The 22,005-nt window shown below is 39.7% G+C and overlaps 1 protein-coding gene across 5 annotated transcripts in view; it reads left to right on the top strand.

The window, feature by feature from the left end:
• Positions 1-22,005, top strand: part of PHACTR2 (phosphatase and actin regulator 2) — a gene marked incomplete at both ends in the record, with an annotated part of 241,849 nt that overhangs the window by 204,838 nt on the left and 15,006 nt on the right. For 3 of the 5 annotated variants that reach the window (XM_084228669.1, XM_084228671.1, XM_084228670.1), the window contains 4 exons: positions 4,541-5,075; positions 10,633-10,838; positions 12,668-12,824; positions 16,975-17,030. In XM_084228669.1, the coding sequence (XP_084084795.1) occupies positions 4,541-5,075; positions 10,633-10,838; positions 12,668-12,824; positions 16,975-17,030 (954 nt within the window). Of the gene's footprint in view, positions 1-948; positions 1,189-4,540; positions 5,076-10,632; positions 10,839-12,667; positions 12,825-16,974; positions 17,031-22,005 lie in introns of all 5 variants that reach the window. The other 2 variants (XM_084228667.1, XM_084228668.1) reach the window with 1 other exon arrangement.

Below are 22,005 nucleotides of genomic sequence, written 5' to 3'. Positions count from 1 at the left end.
TCACTGTTAGAAAAAATGTGGTATTCAGCACCCCCATGTTCAGTAATGACAGACTAACACTATTTCTCCTCTAGTTACACAAAACGTTGTGAGAGGCTTCTGTTCTTAGGTATGAATTTTTTGTATGAACTTGAACTGCTGTCTTTTCAGAAATGGCTGTTTGTGTTTACATTGCAAAACAAACTTGGTGGTTTATTTAATATGGGGGATTTGGGGCCCTCTGTACCTATAGTGGCTTTACTATTTGCAGAGGTCAGAGGAACTGCTGGCAAAACAGCTGCCCCAGCGCCCAGGGAGACTTGAGAAGACTGTCATAGTAGAGAGTAGTTCATTCTTCGTGCATTGCCCCTCACGTAGGAGATTCTGCAGCATCTCCCTTAGCTTAGAGAATAATGGGGTTTGACTACAAGGCGACTGAGCCCAAACCTCTTTCTTGCTGATGGGGCTTGAGTTCTCCTGTGGAAAAGAAAGTTCCTCAGCTTGGAGACAAACTGTCAGTGTGGTCAAGCTGGGCTGTCTATCCTCACTCCATGGCAGGCTGTGTCACGCCAATCTGCCACTCCAGAAGGTCCCTCAACGTTGTCCAATCGTTAATATTGTTAACTTGAAATTTAACACTCATGCCCGTGACATTATCCTCCAACCACCGGCTGGAGGCTGGAGTGGCCCCAACTGTGGACATCTACACTCCTCCCCAGTGTCATGTCATCACTGTAGCTTGTCAGCCTGCTTGATCCCAGGGGTGATGACTGCACCTGGGGGACACCCATAGTTGGGCTCTCAGCCTGGGTTTTTACTGCAAACTTTGCTGCCTCCACTGCAGAACTAACTGCACGCTGTTCCCAAGGGCCAAGCAGCCTCGTGTCTATCTGTCGCCGTGTCCTGCTCCTTCTATTTACATGGTGTGTGTCTGTATCAGTCTGCTTCTGTTCACTTTCTCATTTGTAGAGAACACTGAAAACCACTCTGAAACACCGGCAGCTCCTGCTCCACCTCCTCCGGTTCTTCCTAAGCCTAAACCCAAACCTAAGCCCAAAAAAACACCAGTGCCTCCAAGAGGGGCTGCTGCTGGGGCCAGTCCCAAGGGTGACGAAGTGCCTCCTAGTAAAAAAAATATCAAGGCTCCTGGTAAGCAGGCCCCCGTTCCTCCACCCAAGCCAACAAGCCGAAACACGACCCGAGAGACTGGTGAGTATGCCCCCCTCGGGGTGAGTCCAGGGTGCTCGGCCTGGGGTGGGCGTCTTACTTCCTCCAGGAACGATCCTCTTTTGGTGTCTGGTGTGTCAATATGTACCCTCAGCTTCAACACAGAGAATGCCCAGGAGATTCCTTTGTTGCAGCTCAAGCAAAGGAAAGTCAACCAGTTAATTCATGGACCGGATGAGTTTTTGGATGACTAGACCTCTTTCTTCCTGAGTATCTGGTCTCTGCCCGAGACACTGTGGTAGGACTCAGGGAGTAGTTTGTCTGATGAAAAGCAAAGATCTGATAGGACATTATTTAGAAGTTGACTGACTTTCCCCCTATTTGAGTTTTTGGGTGGCTTTTTACCTTGTCTTACTTTTGCATGTGAGACTGTGTACATATCTTTGACATAGCTGCTAGAGCTTGATGTCTGAAATCTTTCTACTGAGGTCACATTACTTCAGCAGAGTTGAAAGCTACAAGTTCTGTGCTGCCTGCCCTCTTGCTTTTCCCCCACAGACTTCAGTTTAGGAGGAAAAGCATCCCAATGATGCGGTCACAGTTCACTATTGCTTATCACCAGGGACAAGATGCTTAGCTGTGTATACACACGTGTATGTGGACTGTATATCCAGCTTTCCTTTCAAGCCACATGTCCTACTGCAAAGTCACCCTTCCATCCTTCTGATGAAGAGGAATGAAGAAGGCTGTCATGTCATCCAGCTTTTAAAAGGACATTCTTTCTAGTACACTTGCTGAGTGACTTTTCCCATTAACACATCCGTAACAGTTCTGTGTTATAGCAGACCTAAATTTCCTAAAACTGGCAGCAGCTTCCCTACAATTGCCAACCAGGAGATGCCCTGGTCTGCATCATTTTCCCCCATCACTTATGCCGACAGTGCTCAAATTCAGAGACGGTCTTAGTTGACAGTGTTGACAGAAAGACCTCTGAATGCAAACAGGTGTCTCTGCCCCTGTTTCTCTCTTCCTTGACCTTGAGTGTCTGGGTCTTTTCTAATCAGCTCACAAATGAAGCGTTTCAGATCCCTGTGCCAACAATGCCCAAGGCCACATCCTCAGGGACCAGCTGCCCTTCCATGTCAGTGTCCGGTCTCATTGGTATCTGTGTGTGTTTTCCAGGCTGCCTGGCAAGCTCTGGGAGCTGTGCTTGAAGTGAGGTGGGCACTGATCCACTTCTTAGAGAAAAACCCCAAACTATTGTCCTGTCCTTGGGACTTCAGAGCCTGCCTTGCACAGACTCTCACTTTTCATGTCACTTTTCACATGGTAGCAGCTAACAGTTGACTTGGTTGGGACTATCTCTTACTTCTCTCAGGGCTGGGAACAGCTTCCACGAGCAATTTTGAGTTATTTCCAGTTCTCTTATTTGAAGATTTATTTTATTTATAGACACAATATTCCTAAGAGAATAGTCATGTTAACCACTGTCGTAAGAGGCCCTGCTGGCCTTTGGAGTGTAAATAAGACAGTTCTGTTCTCTGGGTTATCTCAGAGAAACAAAGGGTGCATTGAAGTCTACCAACCAAACATCCAGCAAGGACCCTTTTATCAAATATTGATAATATGCCTTGAAAATCCTACTGATGTTCTATTTGTAGCTATTTAGGACTTTCTACCTGGCAACTTTGTTGTATTTGAATAATGTTGGCCTTCTGGAAAGTTACTTAAATAAAGGCAACTCCTGATTTCCAATCAGATGATTAAATTCATTTAAAAAAATTTAAATGCTATGACTTAAGATTCTTCTGGTATTAATTAAGTTAATATAGACCTCCAGAAAAGCAGATACCTGTTTAGCACATTCGACTGCTTTGCTGGTGGGGAAGGTGTAAATCTTCCTAATTTTTTTTTTCTCATTGCTACATACTTTATTAACAAAAGTACTTCACAGAGGTGAGATAGCATCACTGTTTCAGTCATGGCTCATTTCAAGGTGATATAAGCAATATGGTTGATTTCAACAATATTCTGTCATTTTTGAAGACACTTCAGTACATTATGATAACATGGCTTGAATATGCTCCCCAGGCATTGAAAAAAAAAAAAAAATTCCTTAAACCAGTCTAAAGTTAACTTTGCTGTTAGAAAATGAAGAATGTTGGAAAAAAAAATACGGAGTTGACATGTGGTAGGGGTGATGTTCAACTTACCTAGGAAAATAATTGGATATTATGTTTAGGCACAAAATCCTTAGCATCTCTGTTGTGGAAAGTAAATTTAGAATGGACTTAGATTAGAAGTATGTTGATTGAGTTTGCCTTAGTTACAAGTGAGGATTGTTAAATTTAAAAAGTATTAACACGCCAGATTTGGAGGAGGACAAATCTAGTTATTGTTTAAATCTAAAACAAAAAAGCCCCCAGTCAGAGAGACTTCTTTTAAGCCTGGATCTTGTCACCAAACAAGACTGGCTTTTTTTTTTTTTTTTTCTTTCAGTATTTCAGCATCAAAGCCTTAAATCTCATTTTCTATTCCTTTATTCCTTTCCAAATGACTTCAGTAAAGTTATAACTGGAGGTAAGTTGCAGTCACGTCTATATACACTGTGGACAGACTTCACAGTACAAACAAGGTCAAGCCCCGTATTTCTGTGAAAGGTAGTTTAACCCGCTGTGAGAACAGGAGGAACTTGTAACATCAAGGAAGAAGCAATGGGGAGACATTTATACCTGGTGACTGATGAAGCAAGAGTTTTCTCATGGGAGTTTGAATGCATTTCCCAATGTGATAGAAAGAAATGGGCCATGCGCCTTTCCCCATCACTATGGCAGGTGGAGGTGCAGGCCAGTGTGGAGACTTCTATCACTGGGGCCTTGAGGATTATTGTTTTGAGTGGTAAAATGAGTACATTTGCTTTTATCCCAAAAAGGAACTGTCATGTATCCCGTAGCCTCTTTGGAATATGGGCTACTCCTTCCCACCAAGAGGACACCTCGGGACATATATAATTTGTCATGCCCCTGGCCTTGTGCACCTAGATAGTGCTGGTCTCTGTTTTCTACATGCTGAAAGGCCCCCACTGTGGACATATGCGGACTTTCCATGGTGACTCACAGGACAAGGCACTGAGAATTTTCCCTTTGACTGAACCGGCTAAAGACTAGATAGAGCAAGGAAAAGACAGGGACTCTTGTCCCTTGGGTTTTTCCTAAAGCATTAGTTGTTTCCTCCTGAATGGGAGGCAGGAAGGGCAGAAAGCAAAACCATTGTAATTAGTTGCCAATTTTCTTTTATTCATTTAGTCAACACATTTTAAAATGTGAAGGGAATGTTGTCATTGTCATTTGCAACCGGTTCCTTTGACTATTAATGTGAAATCTCTCTGTTTTAGCTGGTTCCTCTCATCCCAAAAAAACAACTGGCTCCAAAGCATCAGCATCACCATCTACTTCCTCCACCTCATCTCGTCCCAAAGCTTCCAAGGAGACAGTTTCTAGCAAAACTGGGACAGTGGGAATCACAAAGGGCAAGAAAAAGACTGGCAAGCAGCCAACATCTCGACCGTCCTCTGATGCAACCCCTTCCGCCGCATCTGACGCGAAAGGAGAACCTCCAGAGACCATGGAGGAGAGTCTCCACCCTGAGCCCACTGTCTCTGGCACCGAGGAGCAGACCGCAGGCAAACCCAAGTCTGACATCCCTCCACACCCCGTGACTCCGCCACCCCCACCCCCTGCCCCTCCTCTTCCTCTTGGAGAGCAGAGCTTTGTTGCCTCAGACACTCCTGTTGTCCTGGTCAGCAATGGAGCCGACCTGCCCATCCCTGTCTTAGACCCAAGTCAGCTTCTCTGGACTGAAGAGCCAACAGATAGAACCACTATCCACTCAGGCACCGGCTTAAGTATTAGCAGAGACAATACAAAATGGTGAGTCGGGGCACACTCTCCATATTCCATCTACATTCCATAGGAGCTGGCCACCTTCCTGGAAGCAAAGGACCCAGCTGTGGCTTCTTTTATGATTTAATCTAGTGAATGTTAGGTGAGCGTGCATCTAATCCAACCACTGGATCTTCCCAGCCCTGCCCTGGAATGTCTCGGCCTGCTGGGGGATATGACATTGGTCCTCATGACAGATAGCCCTGCAGAGCTCTGGCTTTTCAGAATATTTCAAGCCTATTTGTCACTGCTCAGCAGTCTTTCCAAGCAAGTTCCCTTCTTCCACTTTTAAATTTCTAGCTCTTGTGTCTAGATTGCTCCCCCACTCCTGTCCCCCTTCATTTCAACCAGTTATTTAGCCTCTCCTTCTCCAGGAAAATGAAGACTGTCAGAACTCTTTCAAATTCCAACTCCATTTCCCCCAACCTGAGAGTGGCTCTCTGTTTTGCTTTCTCAATTCCCTACCAGCTTTTCTGTGAAGGCTTTCACTCATCTAGACAGGATTGGTGATTAAATGTATTATATTCTGACAGCCCTTTTTCCTAAATGCGTGACAGAGCTAACCACAGGATTTAATTTAATTTTATACCCCACGACCAATATAGAATCACCTATGACAGTAAGCCAAGCCAGAGACTTGGGAGTCATATGCTAGGATCCTTAACCTCCTTTGTTCCCTGTATCTAATCACTCATGAAGTTCTGTATATTTTCTTTTTTTGCACATAGAGGAACGGGAGTGTAGGCAAGAGGTGCAGTGGGTGAGAGGATTCACCAGGGACAGAGTGGGGACAGAACAGGTGGATCCACTGAAATACACTGCTGAGGGGAGCAGCAGGCGAGACAGGAGACGTCTGTGCTCCATGTGTGGGTCACCTCCCTGCTGGGGATTGAACTCAGGCCATGGCGATGACGGCACTGAGACTTAACCTTTACACCACCAGGGAGGCCAAAGTTTGGTATATTTTCTATTTAATAGGAGCTTTCCTGTTCCGCACAGGGATGAAGGTGGTGCAGTCAGTCTCAGAGACTCAATACTGGTTCTGTCTAGGAAAGCCTTGGAATTCTTAAATCCAGTCTTTTCTCTCCTGTTTCTAGAAATAAAACCAAAAATTGCCCATCAAATTATTTAATTTAATATTTTCTCTTTCAAAAAAAAAAAAACATTGTCATGCTAGAAAGGCTGGACAACCTAGTACATTAATAAGTTGACTTGGCTCAAGACACAAAATATCAGCAGTAGCTTCTCAAATTCGGATAAAAATATCTCCATTTTTGGGCCTCCCTGGTGGCGCGGCGGTTGAGCGCTGGGTTGCGAGGCTGCTCACAGCCTCTGCAGCGCCAGTTTGATCCCCGGCCACCGGCTGAGGGTCCCGCATGGCGCGCAGACCTCTCCTGCCGCCCGCTGCTCCCCTCAGCAGTGTACTTCGTCAGTCTGCCTGTTCTGCTCCCCGCTCTGACTCTGGTGAATTCTCTCACCCTCCCGCGCTTCTGACTGTGCCCAGGGCTTGTATAAATAAATAAATTAAAAAAAAAATCTCCATTTTTTAAGTAACTAATGTCAGAAACTATCAGTTATTTAATTAAGTCTTCTGTGAAATATCTACTTAATAGACAACAAAACTGACATTAGAGAATTAGAGTAGCTTGCCCAAGATCACCCAATTGGTGAGTGGCAGAACAAGCTAGCAAACACTGACTACACTAAATGCCATACTGTCATTACTTTCCAGAACAGCTGCTTCTGCTACTTCTGTATTTCTTGTGTTTCTTTCTTTATTTTTTTAAGTATGATGATTCAAAGGAAAGATAAGTGTTAAATTACAAGTTATTTTGTCTGTTGGACATTTTCATCAAAGATGCAGGAAAAGAAGATACTGAAATCAGTGGTTATGGTGTCCTTCCAGCACAAAGAAAATGCCTTTATTTTATTACAGTGAGTGTTTTCCAGCATTGCGGTCAATTCAAAACATTTGAATGAAAAGTCATTCTTATATATATATAAGAATGACTTTTCATTATATATATATATATATATATATACTTTTCAATATATATATATATTTTGTACATATTTTTTGTTTCCTTTTATGTACTGGGCAATATGCCAAGCACCAAAGATATAACAATGAGCAAGAAAAAAAAAAAACAGTTAAGATCAGTTTTTGTCAAAATAATGTCCAACATGTCCAGGACAGAGGTTTAAGATAAGGTCTGAATTTAGAGAAAAAGACCGAGTATTCATTGTTTAATATACTAAAGAATAAGATGCAACATAGAAAGTGGGTCCTTAGTCTTAAAAGCAACTGACACAACCCATATGAAACTGTGACCTCATTTTGTCCAGTCAAGTTTCACAAACATGTTGGGGGACATTGTATTGTGATAAACTCTGTACCTCATGTGGAGTCTTAACCTGTCTTCAACTGTGTGTGCGAGATTGCCAAGCGAAAAAGGTGAACACAGTTCTCCATTCCACTGGGACCATGATCAGAGACAGTGTGTTGAGGATATCATGGTAGTTATAATAGATTTTTCTGTCAGTCACTAACTATAATGCTTTCCTAGAAGAGGGCATAGAGGTTTTTTTTTCCTATATATTCTTCAAAATTGAAAATTTAAATTACAAATCATCCCACAGGGGTGGTTTGTTTGTTCTTGAGGTAATGAGCTTGGACTATATTGTCTCTTAAGTTTCCTTCCAGATTCTTTCTTCCATTTTTAAGTGGATATTTCAATTAGAATTTCTGGCTCTTAGTCACTTTCTTTACTTAGAACTCTCCCTTGGTTATGTTTAGCCAACGAATGTGTGAAAATCCTGTCATCTTATGAAGAAACTTCTGTTTGGAATACAAATATTAAAACTTTAAAGAAGACAAGTGTTCATGTGTAAAAATATCTACCTTTGTTCCAATATTGCAGAGTAGTAACTATTTGGTAGATTTCTAGTCATTGGCAGCTTCATAAGTAATATATATGTATATATATATCATATATATATCTGGTATAATTTAAGGCAGAAACTAAAAATCCTCTGTGCTGCCCATATCAAAAAAGAGCTGGACTCTAGTGTATTTCCATAAACTTTTATGGAGTGCACAGTATTGTACAACATGCACAAGAACCTTAAGGAATAAATGAGAGCCAAGATGAGAGCTGCTTTTTAAAAATTTGAACTATAATATTTAATATTAGGTTAATTATAAGCTATAATATAATATTGATATATATTATATAGCATGTTAAGTATGAAATACTGTATAATATTACATAACATTTAATAGGTAGACTAAGAGTATTAATTCAGGTTCTACACTGGGCTTGCCACTTTGGTTGGACAACTCACCCTGATCCTCTTGGGATCCATGAACTATAAATTATCTGCCCTCCTACTGTAGAACAGTTGTAATTTATAATTGTATGCAGAAGTCTTTGAAACCCGCAAGACATTATGAAACACAAATAATGAGATTAAAACGAAAATCCATGTAATAAATTATTGAACAATGGCATGAACAAATACCAAGACTCAATCCTGAAGTATCTTTTGTTCTGCTCTTCAGAATGTGTTATTAATTGGCATATTTTTTAAAACTTAGTGCGGTCACCCATAATGGAAAACTATTCAATCAAGAATGGCCTCCAGTGGCCATGAGTTAGAAATCCAGACTCTGCAAAGGTTTTCCCATGAAATATTATTTAAAATGAGATTTCACACTATGGAAATAGTATGGTGGTTCCTTAAAAAATTAAACACAGAATTACCATATGATCTATGGTTCCCACCTCTGTGGAATTCCACTTCTGTGTCTATCATGAAAAAAAAATTGAAAGCAGCTACTTGCACTGATATTTGTACACCAATATTCATAGCAGCCTTATTGACAATCACCAAAACAGTCTAACTGTCCATCAGCTGATGGATGGTTAAATAAAATGTAGTATGTGCATATAATGGAATCCCATTCATTATTAAAAAGGAAGGAAATTTTGATGCTGCTGTAATATGGATGGACATTGAAAACTTGCTAAGTGAATTGATTCCAGACACAAAAGGACACAAAAGGGCAAATAGTGTTAATTTCACTTACATGAAGCACTTAAAATAGTAAAAATTTATAAATACAGAATGTAGAGTGGTGAGGAGGAAGAAGCAGAGAGTCATTGTTTAATGGGGACAGATTTTCAGTTTGGCAAGATGGAAAAGTTCTGGAGATGATGGTGGGGTGATTGCCCAGCAGTGTGTCTGTGCTTAATGTGACTGAATGTGTGCTTGGAATGGTTAAAATGGTAAGTGTTAAGCTATGTACATTTTGCACAAGAAAATATGAAATTTCCCATTACCCCTTTAAAAACAAGAATTTTAGCTATTGAATTTTTCTGATAAACAAAAAATAGAAAATTTTGACAGTACTTTGGCTTGTAACCACAGAGCAGAAATTTCAGTACCACAGATACTGACAAAATTTACCTGTTTTTATTATTCAAAGAACTGTTGTTTGGTTTTTTTAGTTAGTAAGAATAGCAAGCACATGTTTTGCACTCAACGGCCTTTCAGAAGTGTGACATCCCTATTTAGATTCTCCTATTTATATCAAAAAGCAATTTGGAAATTCTTCTGTGTCTTAACTTGAAGATTGCCTTGTATTTGATAGCATGTGTTTTCAATGTAAAGTGTGTTCTTATTCTAATCTGTGAAAATTGGCAAGCTTTGTATGTGTACAGTAACTTTAAGCCAGACACAGGTTAAATAATAGAAAATTATTGCATTCTTATATGTCACCTTTCTTCTAAAGATTTCCTTTAACTTTCACCTTTTTTATCTTGTATTAATTTAGTTCTGAGAGGCAATTTTACAAATAGAGGGACTGACTATTGACATATACTGGCTATGGTGAAAATGGGATTAATTCATGTATCAGTTAAAGAATATGTACTTTTCTGTGTGACTGCCCTTTTAGGTGCCAAGCTTCCAAACAATATGAGTCTTATTTATCAAGGAGCTTTGAGGGATGGGAAGGCAGACTAGTAATAGTTAGTCCTGTGGAATTTTCAGGTCACCAGGGGAGCAGGGAAGTAGGCAAGGAACTGGGGTGAGATTCCTGAAAGCACTAAGACTTTAACTAATACTTGAAGGATAAGTAGTTACAGGTCAAAATAAAAGTCTGGACAGAGTCAAATATCCAGGAGCTTCTGGCCCATTGCTTTGGGCACCAACTCCCACCCCCCACACACACACACCCATTGCTTTGGGAAAATTTATTGACAAAGCATAGTTTTAACAAATTCATGTACTAAATAAATCAGACACTCTCTAGCCAATCCTTTTCACTGTGCTGATGAAAAATCTAAAACCTTGGGAGTGAAGTGTCAGTAGTATAGCACTGTTTTCCATTTCTGTGACTTTTGCTTGCCTGCCTGCTCCTTTCTCCAGCCTAAAGGGTGCTCACCTAACTACAGCTATCCTTATGGTGCCTGCGTCCACCCCCTATGCCTGACGGGTGCTCAGAGCTTCACACCACCCTGTGTTTCTTTGCCTTCAACAGTTTCCCAACCAAAGATGAGCTGGGGACAGCCACAGCACAGCTGCTGACCCCTGGGCTGATGGGAGAATCTTCCGAATCCTTCAGTGCCCCGGAGGACGAAGGCCAAAGGGAATACCAGGCCAATGACTCTGACTCCGATGGCCCTATCTTGTACACTGATGATGACGACGAAGAAGACGATGAGGACGAGGATGGCAGTGGAGAAAGTAAGCCAGCGCAGGGAGGAAGGTGATGGTGGGCAGGATCAGCTGTATTTTGTAAAGCGATAAAGTCTCATCAGAAACCAGACACCTGCTGTTTTCCTGCCCTTCCTCTTCCCTTCGCAGATTCTCTAACTATTAACTTCTTTACATCGAACTGTATTGAATTGCCCTTTGTTTACAAAACTATAGAACCTGAGGGGTAGAACTTCACCCCTCAGCCTGTGCACATGTTCGGCTTGCCCTCCAGCAAAGTGCCAGTGTCAATAACTACCACCTTATAAGATTTAGCTTTCAATGACAGACCTTCCAGATGATTCCACAGATGGGAGGGTTGGTCCTGAGTCTGTGAAGCTGACATGAATATTTGTATTTGTACAAAGAGTCAAAGCTGAGTGAGGCCTATTTTGGCATGATCAAAGATGGACTTCCACCTGGAGCCACTCCCCCCACCCCAGCTAGTAAAAACACTTTATGTGTCTGTGTATGCATGCATGTTTATTGGGGTAATGTTGGCTTACAATACTGTGTATGATTTAGTATATGATTTAGGGGTACAGGTTCACAACCTATTCAGATGTACGTTACCACACCACGCCCTCCACCAAAGCCCTGTAATCCTCCACCATAGACTGTTGGACCCCCTTCTCGTCTAGTAACTTCAGTTCCACTGTCAGATTTCTGGGGTTTTTATTGGATGGCTTTTATCTGCTCCTTTGCTTTATTTCTTTATGTTCCATGTAAGAGTGAAGTCATCTGGTATTTGACTTTCTCCTTCTGACGTATTTCACTTAGCATAATCCCTTCCATTCATGTTGCTGCAAATGGTTAGTTTGTCCTTCTGAGTAGTATTATATTTTTTGTATATACCTCTTCTTTATCCACTCATCTGTCCTCGGGCACTTGTGGAAACTATAGTCAGGTCCAGTTCTTGAATAAAGAGTATCAGTGCAGGATTTGCTGAAGTACTTGTTGGAGGTGTTTGAGAGTTCCACTCACTTTTATACTAGAGTTTAGAGAGAGGGAGAAATGAATCAAGAATGACAAACATCTGTTAAGATTTATAAACAAACAAACAAAAAAAGATTTATAAACAGCCTCTCATCCTTCTAGGGAAGAATGATAGCAAAGTAGATAAAGCTAAACATTGATGTATAAATTAGGGAAGTGGAAAATGCTAGTTTTTTTTAACCTTCTGAGCAGGATGACTTGGGAGCGATTAACTCTAGAATTTAACTTACAGATTATGAAAAGTCACTGGTATATTAATCATTAAGCAACACTTTGTCAAACTCCTAGTTTTACTGAACAACAAAAGTAAATATTATCAGCTGGTATTAACAATCAACTGGTGAGGTATCAAGGAGTCTGGGGTAATTTTGGCTTTAAACACTTGTATCAAAGGTAGACTTTATTCCACGTGGTTTCTGAATAAGGAAAAAGGAAAGCAAAAATTTACTGCACAGTAGAAGTAAAGGGGCTAAGTTTTTACAACTTGAAAAAGAAAGAAAAGACATTATGCAATCAGTAATTTCCATGACCTGCCTTCTCAGCAGAACCAATTTCAAAGATCACTTTTGAAATGATGAGGTGATACTTGCAAGGTTTTTCATGGTGCCCCAACATTTTTCAGAACATTTCTAAAAACAGTTCGTCAGTTTTCAAAATGAACCACATCCAACTCACAACTTTTTCCCCCTTAGATTAATTAAAATTCCACTCTTGCATGTGGATAAAGAGTTTCGTCTGGACTCTGTGTCAAGTCCACAGCATGTATAACCTGAGCGCTGCCTCCTAAAGCCTCTCTCTGCATTTCTGCCTCTTCCAATCCTCAGGTGCTTTGGCAAGTAAAATACGACGAAGGGATACCCTTGCTATCAAACTTGGCAACAGACCATCTAAGAAAGAATTGGAGGACAAAAACATCTTGCAACGTACGTCTGAGGAAGAGAGGCAGGAAATCCGACAACAGATCGGAACCAAGCTGGTCAGGTAATTGCTGAAATTTTAGTACAGTGCTGACAATTCATGCTCTTCTCTCTCCTGCAGTGCCCTACCTACCAACGATGGTTGTGAATTCCATGAGTTAGGGCACAACTGGCCTATCTGTCTGGTCCTGTAAAGTTGGTCTTGGTTAATGACCTGATCCAAGAACTTGCTCTTTGGTCCAGTAACCCAGTGGCTCTGAGGTCACCAACTGGCCTGGTCCAAGCATCTACAGGCTTTTTCTATAAAGGATTACTTAGTAAACATTATAGGCTTTGTTGGCTATGTTCCAATAAAACTATTCAACCAAATTGGCAGTAGACTTGTGTCATGGACCCTCCAGCATTTCTGTGATTATCATGAAGTTCTCCTCTGTGGGTTATGAAATGTTAAAAACACTACTTAGATTCAGGACTGCTTCCATCTCAGTTAACTGGAGCTCCCTACCTAAAATCCCCCTTTTAACGTCAATCAATGGTCATCATTATCTGAATTCTAGTTTTGCCACTAATGATTTTATAAGTCCATTAGCTGGCAATTTTAATAGAAAGAGGGCTGATGCTCTCATTTTGATCACTAGTTAAGCATATTTAAGTATTAGGTTTTTACCTACCTTCTCTTTTCTGCATAAGTAATAGGATGAATAAATTGGGGGAAGGGAATAGTCTGGAAAGCCAGAGCAGGGTTTGGGAGTGGAAGGCTTTCATGAGTGCAGTACAGCACAGAATAGGCCTGTAGGACTTCTGGAGGCCATTGTATGTTTTGTAGGTGGGGTTGAGTGGGGGGTTATGGGAAATAAATGAGATTGTCTGTCAAAAGTACCTTAGTGCCTCGATCATAGCAAGCATTTAATAAGATTAAATATTTTTCATTATTACTTTAAATTATTTTACTTTTTTTAATTTTTATTTTTTGTTTGTACAAGAGCTGGGGGTACAGGCTAGAGTCGCAGGAGGGTGAGAGGATTCACCAGAGACAGAGCGGGGAGGAGAACAGGCAGATGGACCGAAAGCATGGCTTAGGGGAGCAGTGAGTGAGACAGGAGAGGTCTGCCTCTCCATGTGGGATTCTCCCTGGCCAGCCAGGAATTGAACAGGCACTGTGGAGGCTGCGGACAGCTTCACAGCGCTGCACTCAACCCCCTGCGCCACTGGGGAGGCCCTATTTTACATTTCTTAAATTAGTAAAATACTTTTAAAAGTTAGACCCAATTTGGCAACTTTATGAGAAAATGGGGCCCCAATACTTTGCTCTTGTTCAATATTTCTGAAGAACAACTTAACTGCATGAAAAAAAAAATAGCTATAAAGCAGTCTATTTCTTTACATGGTAATTCCATTTGGGAGACTGTAAAAGAGTAAAATTATCCAAAGAGGGAGAGAAAAACTCACTATTTTACAAGATGTTCACTTTGGCTACAAATTAAAACAAACCAAACCTTCAAAAAAAAGGGCCATGAAGAACACTGTAAGAAGTTGCTGTTGTGAAATAACCACAGAGCAGTGGTTTTCTAACTGCCTCCTCTAGGATTTCCCAAAGATGATATTCAGCCTTCTATTGGGAGAGTCAGGAAAGTGCAGGTGTGTTTTTAGGGTGGGATGCAAGGGGACACTATCACAATTCTAACCATCAGCTGGAACAGCGACTCTTCTGTCCGTTTTATGAAGGAATTCCAATGCCCAAAGTTTGAGAGTCTCTGTAAACACAGGTAGACCATATCTACACAAAATTTTACTGGAGTAGTGTTTGGTGTTAGAAATGTGTCAATTTTGGGCCTCCCATGGTGGCACAGCGGTTGAGCACTGGGCTGCGAAGCTGCCCGCAGCCTCTGCAGCACCGGTTCGATCCCCGGCCGCCAGCGAGTGTCCCACATGATGCGTAGACCTCTCCTGCGCCCGCTGCTCCCCTCAGCAGTGTATTTCGTCAGTCTGCCTGTTCTGTTCCCTGCTCTGGTGAATTCTCTGGTGAATTCTCTCACCCTCCCACGCTTCTGACTATACCCAGTGCTTGTATAAATAAATAAATCTTTAAAAAAAAAAGAACTATGTCAATTTTATAAAAATCTGATCATTGTCAAAGGTAAATCAGAGCTCTGCCTTTGGGAAGCCCATGTCTAGCAGGAGAGGCAGGGTTGTATATTGCATAAAGGGATCACATGACCAGCACAGACATCTCAGTCAAGAGAACCGGTAGGAGTCCGGGCTGTAACATCCGCCAGTGTTTTATCTTAGACAATGAATTAATCTCACATTGTTTCATCTGAAAAATGGAAAACTGATTGCTATCTGGCTTAATTGTTTTGAGTATTCACGATAATGTAAATAAAGCACCTAGCATGGTACCTTGACTTTAGAATTATGAATTAATGACAGCTGTGATTATTGTCTTTGTTATAATCTGTGTGGTAAGCTCTTCAATGGATGTATAATTTATGTATAACCACTGTAGAGGGGCAAAGAATCAGGAGCCTTTTAGTCTCACTTGCAAGACACCCAATTTAAAGTCACTCTTTAAGTCATTTGTAAGATTTCTGTAGGTGGCAGAGAGAAGAGCATTCCAGAGGGAAGAAACTGCATAAACAAAGGAAGAATGATGTCTTTGGGGGATGATAAATTATAGACGTGTACGTGGTGACACAGAATAAAACCTGACTGGCATGATCATGCACTGGGTTCTTCAATGAGCCCAATTAAGTTAATTTCAAGGTAGTTCTGATGAAGATTAAACTTTAACAAAAATTTTAATGAACTACCTTAAATGTTATTGATTTTAATTCTTTGTACCGTTGTGTTATAGCCATAAGCATTTAAAACCGTACATTAAGATTACCTTTTACATTAAGATGACCTTACATTAAGATTACCTTTGCACAAACTCCACCTTCTTCCAGAGGAAATTTTTTTTTTAAGATTTATTTATTTATTTACACAAGCACTGGGTACAGTCAGAAGCACAGGAAGGTGAGAGAATTCACCAGAGTCAGAGCGGGCAGCAGAACAGACTGATGAAATACACTGCTGAGGGGAGCAGTGGGCGGCAGGAGAGGTCTGTGCGCCATATGGGACCCTCACCCGGTGGCCGGGGATCGAACCGGCGCTGCAGAGGCTGCGGACAGCCTCGCAAGCCATCGCTCAACCGCTGCGCCACCGGGGAGACCCCAGAGGAAATTTTTGTTTGTGATTAACAGCAGATTAATAATATAAACAAGTCCAAGAACAGAGTTATAAAGGGTAATTAATAAACAGAGTTATTAGAGCATTCAGCTCTTGTGTGAAAAGAGCTACTTTATCACAAAGGAGCTTGGCTTTTTCTGAAGGTAGGTGGGAAGGAGCTAGCTTTCTCCAGATAACTTTATATTTGTGTTATAAACTCACTCAAGGTCATGAAAACAACATTTCACTTAACACACTGTAGTGTAGATTGATTATTTCTGAGTTGGTATAAAATTTTGAGCAACAGGGTTTTTTTAAGAGTCTAATCATCACTATATTGATTAAGTCATTGACTCAGATGCTTTAATAGACCAGAAAGGGGAAGGTCCGAGCAAGGCACTTTACATGTTTCTTTCTTTTTCACATAACATTCAGAAAGAGCTGGTCTGTCCAGCATGAGTGGTGAACCCTGCTCCCTGCTGTCAGTTAGGCACCCAGGTTCCTTCTGTCTTGATGCTCTCCTATCTCCATGGATAGTAACTTTGGAATGTTCCAAGCTGGTTCACATGGCCATGTTTATGTTCCAGTCTGTAGAAAAAGAAAAAAAGAAGAAGGCAACACAAACCCAAGCATTTTAAATGTAGAAATCAGAAGTTTTAAAAACCTCACTTCTGCTCATATCCTTTAGCAAAGAACTCAATCACAAACCACCCATTGCTGCTATGAGGCAGAAGTCTGTAGCTGGGAATTATAGCTAATGCACAAAAGAGGTTCTGTTTCTAAAAGAAAAAGGGGATAATGGATAACGGGGGGTAGTTCACGGTCTAAACCACAACCTCCTAATGAAAAGGGGACTTTTATTTTGTAGGTTTAAAATTTGATTTTTGTTTCTCAAAATGGACAAAATACAGCATTATTGTTTTATTTTGTATCTCCCACTAGAGGAGGCCTTGCCTGTAACCTGCTGTGTATAAATGTTGTTTATATCCTTTTTGTCACCATAGGAGACTTAGCCAGAGGCCAACAACTGAAGAATTAGAGCAGAGAAATATCTTAAAACGTGAGTATCCTATGTTGTACAGATTCCTTGTGTAGCCATATCAAGCTCCCTGTAGACACCATGCATTTATCAGTAGGAAACCTTAATATATTTATTCACAAGTGATTGAAATGGCCCATTTATAGTACATATGTAATTATTTATATAATTTTAAAAATAATTTCTTGGTGTTTATACTACATTTTGCAGTTTTGAGCCTAATATCCCCTAGACCAGAGTTGCAGCTGTGACAATTGTTTTTAAGAAAGACGAAATATATGCCAGGTATTCTTTCACCCAGATATTAAATGGAAGAAAGTGCTGTAGTGTGTTTACAAATAAATGTCAAGGAAAAGACTGAGGAATCCACAGGGAAATAAACCGAACATTCCTATATTATTATTAATCATACATATTGTTGCCAGGCTTAACAAATGTCTAACTTTAAAACAGAATGATGGTAAAAGGGATCTTTCAATCCACTTCATTTTCCTTTGTTATGATAACTCTGTTTCTCTCTGAGTTTGTAATTTCTCGGCTCTTAAGATGTTCTTCATTCATTTTCCTACTTTATTTCCCATTCTATTTTCTTTGACTTTATTTGTTACTTGCCAGCCCAGTAGAATTTGTTTTTGGAGTTCCTATGTCAAAGCCATAAAACTAAGAGAAGCCCAGTGTGTTGTGCTACCCTGTAGTGATGTGGTTACTAACCACAGTGAGTTAAGTAATGGATATTTTAAATTGAGCCTAGCTGCAGTTTTATATATTATTAACCCGTTTTCAAAAGAGCGCTTGATGGGATGAAATATCAAAGAGGAGGGATGGGCAGAACTCCAGATAATATTACAATAGTAATGAGTCTCTGGCGTTAGCGAAATCTTTTCCTGTCTGGATGATCCTCATTCTGCAATCGGTGTTGTTTTCTTTCCTGAAGAAAGACTTTAATAGCATATTTATTCTACAGTTGCTATTACTCAGACAACCCAACAATGAAGCCTGAGCGGTGAGAGGAACCCCCAATCGACGGGATTTTTTCCTTGGAATGTTTTTCTCTGACTGTGAGCATAACTGGAATAAAACACAAAAAAAGGATTTAAGTGACCATCCATGTGTGGAAGGGCCCTTTGACAGGGCGGGTGGAAGTCATGGCTAAGAAAGAAAAACACAAAGATTGTGTTTTAGCTTTCTGAGGAAGGACAAAAATAACATCTGATTTTGACATCAAAACAAAAGCAAAAGGGCTGATGGCTTTTGATAATGGGCTCCTGAAAAGTATTTGTTGAATTAAAGTGTAGATGAGCTTCAGATGCAGACTTCTAAAACACAGAGACTGTGTCTTATTGGATGCCTGATGCAATACCTAGAAAAAAAGGAAGCACACATTCTGGGTAATTCTTTCCTGCTCCTGTGAGACTGAGTGCCAAGCCACGCTGGTGTTTGGTTATTTGAGGAACTGTTTCAGAGGTCTAGAAATTTATTGCATGTTAATCTTAAGTGCTGTGTTGGCTTTTATTCCCCATTTTCCTGAAGGTTCAGGAAGGAGTGAAAACGCCAAAGTCAACTTCAGATTCCACTCCAGTCGTTTTTTTACTTCCTTTTTAGTTTTTCTAAGCATGCTTATTCTGGAAACAAAAGACACATTTCCAGTCTGGAGAGACTGATAACTGGCTTGTGATCTCCTGACATAATACTGTATGGTGAAGGGAACCAGAGAGGAGAGTGGAGTGTAGAGGGGGCATCCATTGTGTGGGGTGAGCCATTCCAGGGGTCTGAATGGCTTCACTTAAGGCACTTTATTCAGCCCCCACCAGCCTCTAGGTCCTGCTACATAGATTGTGCTTGTTTTGTTCATGTTTCATCTCCAGCTCTTTTGAAAGGCAATATGATGGTCTCTTCAAAGAAAAGTCTCAGTGTGACATGGTCTGGTTCTTAAAGACACTTCCCTTATTTTAACTTTTATTTTTGAGATGTCAATTGTTAACATGTCTGTTTAACTCTGGGGACACATTTTTACTGTTCTACATGTGCTTCATGCACCCTCCACCAAACCTTCCAGGTCATTACCCTCTCCCCCAGCCTTCTCTCCAGTAACCAGCGTTTCTTTCATAGAGTCTAAAAATTGTTTTTGCTGTGCTTTGCCAGTATATGTTTTATATGCCACAGAGAAGTGGGACATCTGACCCAATATCTGTCTTTCACTCTGACTTATATCACTTAGCACACTCACCAAGGACCTTCCAATTTGTCCCCAAAGGTACTATTTTATCTTTTTAAAATAACTGAGTAATATTCCACTAAGTATATAGTCCATAATTTCTTTGTCCAGTCATATGTTGTTGGGCAGTTAAGATGGTTCCAGGACTTGGTAATTGTGCAAAGTGCTGCTTTGAGCATAGGAGCACGTAAGAGTCTTAGTATAAGAAATCATCAGAAAAACAAAAAGGCAGCCTGAAGACTGGGGGAAGATTTCTGCATATCACACACCTGACAATAGCCCTATTTCTAAAATGTATAAACTGCTTATACAATGCAACAAAAAATAAAATAGACAACCCAATCCAAAACATGGGCAATAGACCTAAATAGACACTTTTCTAAGGAAGGTGTTCATATGGCCTACGGGCACATGAAGAATCATTCAATATCACGTATTAGTAGGACATTTACTTTTAACTGGGTCATCTTTTCATGAGCCTAATTCACAGCATAAAACACCAAGCAGTTCTCATATATGAGCCTATCACTAGTTTAATAAACATGGTTCAGATGGCATTCAATGCTAATCACTTCAATTAGAGAATGCAGGACCAATTTTATTTCTTAGTATCACATCTTAATTCATCTCTTACCCATTTGAGTGCATCTAGGGTTTTTAAAAAATATATATATTTAACAAGTTGTAGTTAGTTGTTTATTTTAGAACCAGTTCCTTAAAGTTTCTAAATAGAAAGCAAGTTTTGGTCCTTGAAAGGGCAACTTTTACTTAGCAGAAAAAGTGATGTGTATAGAATGCCCTTACAAGGCAGAGATAAATGATACTGATCATCTCTTACCCTTTAGCTATAACTGTAATTCCAGCTATATATTCAATAGAGGAAAAAATATATTAGGCCATTGAGTTCTGCATGTGTTTTGCCCCAACATTTTATCATGAAACATTTTAAATATACATAAAAGTTGAAAGAATTTTACAGTAAAAACATACCACCTATATTCTACCATTAACATCTTGTTTTATCACATCTTGTTTGATCATATATATGTGTACTGATCCATTTTATTTCTTTCAGTGTGTTTTAAAGTGACTTTATATGTGTACTTTCATTTGTTAAAAAGACACCTACAGAAAATGCGTAGCAAAAAGAAAAACCCACAAAAAATATGTGGCTTTTTTTTTAACCCATGTTATCTAAATGAATGATACCAGAATATAAAACTCCAGATGTTGGTATTTCAGTGCTTTCTTTTCTTCTCCTTTTAGTGCATCCACAAAACGCTCTGGGCAACACTTGCTGACCAAGTACTTTTCCTGTGGTGCCCACTGCTGTTAGAGTACATGTGTTATTTGTATGTTTATGGGAAAGGCTTCCTGGGGCTATTTTAAAATGCCCGCCTCTCTGCTTCATATAGAGGCAAGATTTGTCCAAGAACCACATCACTTTTTCATGAATATCCCTCCAAGTCTTTTTAAATGACCAGAAAGGTATATATTATCAAATCAAGCAATGAAGGGAACATGTGAAATATTCAGGGAATATTTTTTCAACCAAGTTTAAAGTTTAACCTTGACTTTTTAGAAGAGATCTTACAATGACTAATCTTATTAAAGATTCAGAAGAACAGCCACTTTGCCTCCCTCCACGCTCTTCCTCTTCTAAATTCTTCAGAAGCACAACTTTGAATATGGGAAATGTAAGGACACAGTTCCTGATGTTAAAAATGAATTCCCAGATGGTAAAAATCCTGTGTGTGTAACTCCCCCAACTGCCATTGAACCTTCTTTTTTTTAAATCACTAGCTGTCACCTAGATGTACAATATGCCTAATAAGGTAAAATTATCTAATATTTCCTTCAAGAAAATTACCTTTTGTGTATTTCAGGGAAATTGAAGCATTTATTAGCTTTGAGTCCTATTAGAGATCCAATTTCTTATCTCTGAAAAGTATCTTTAAAATGTAGCATAATCACTATATATGAAGTATTGACTGAAATGTTTTAAAAATTACAATTTTCTTTTCATAAATCATATCCAAAGCCTGGCCTTATAAAGTCCTAGTTAGAATCACATGAACTGCAATTTGGTGTTTGTCTATTATGTATAATTTACAACCTATGTGCTTTATCCAACTCATGTAAGATTTTTTTTTACTCAAAGAATATATTTTAAGGATATCTATTTTGTGAAGCAATTAAAAAAAAACATACAGTATTTTCATAAAAAGAAATCTAAATTACAACCAAATTTAATTGACACTCACAGGCACTCAGTGAAAGCACACTAACTAGTTATTTCTTGTTTTGTAGGGTGAATTCAATTTATGTTCACTCTTTGTCTAAATAGGCACACTGATTATCCTCTTTCTTATGTATTAAAATTAGTATTTAGAACTCTCCCCTGCCCAGATGAGGAAAATAGAAAATTTAGCACACTGAACTAACACATACAAACATTGCAAATATTGAATACTGATATTTAATCATGAGAAAAATAGTCTAAGAAGTCTATTTGGATTTTTTTAAATACAAATAATTGTCTTTCATTAAAGAGACTTTTCATTTTCAACCTTTAGGGTGAGCCTTTTTCTGGTGTGATTTTTTTCCCTTCATTAGAATTCATAACAACTCTTTCTAGTAAGCCTTTAAACTATGGAATATTTTTTTAATCACTAGGAATATTTCACTAAAAGATAATCTTTCCTAAGTCTTGGTATCCAAAAAGTAAAATCTTTGCTCACTAATTGAACAAATTATGAGCTACAAGAAACAACAGAGAGA

The sequence above is a fragment of the Talpa europaea genome (genome assembly GCF_964194135.1).
Source record: "Talpa europaea genome assembly, chromosome: 2".
Classification (NCBI taxonomy): Eukaryota; Metazoa; Chordata; class Mammalia; order Eulipotyphla; family Talpidae; genus Talpa; species Talpa europaea.
The sequence above is the reverse complement of the archived record's forward strand: the minus strand, read 5'-3'. Positions and strand labels throughout refer to the sequence as shown.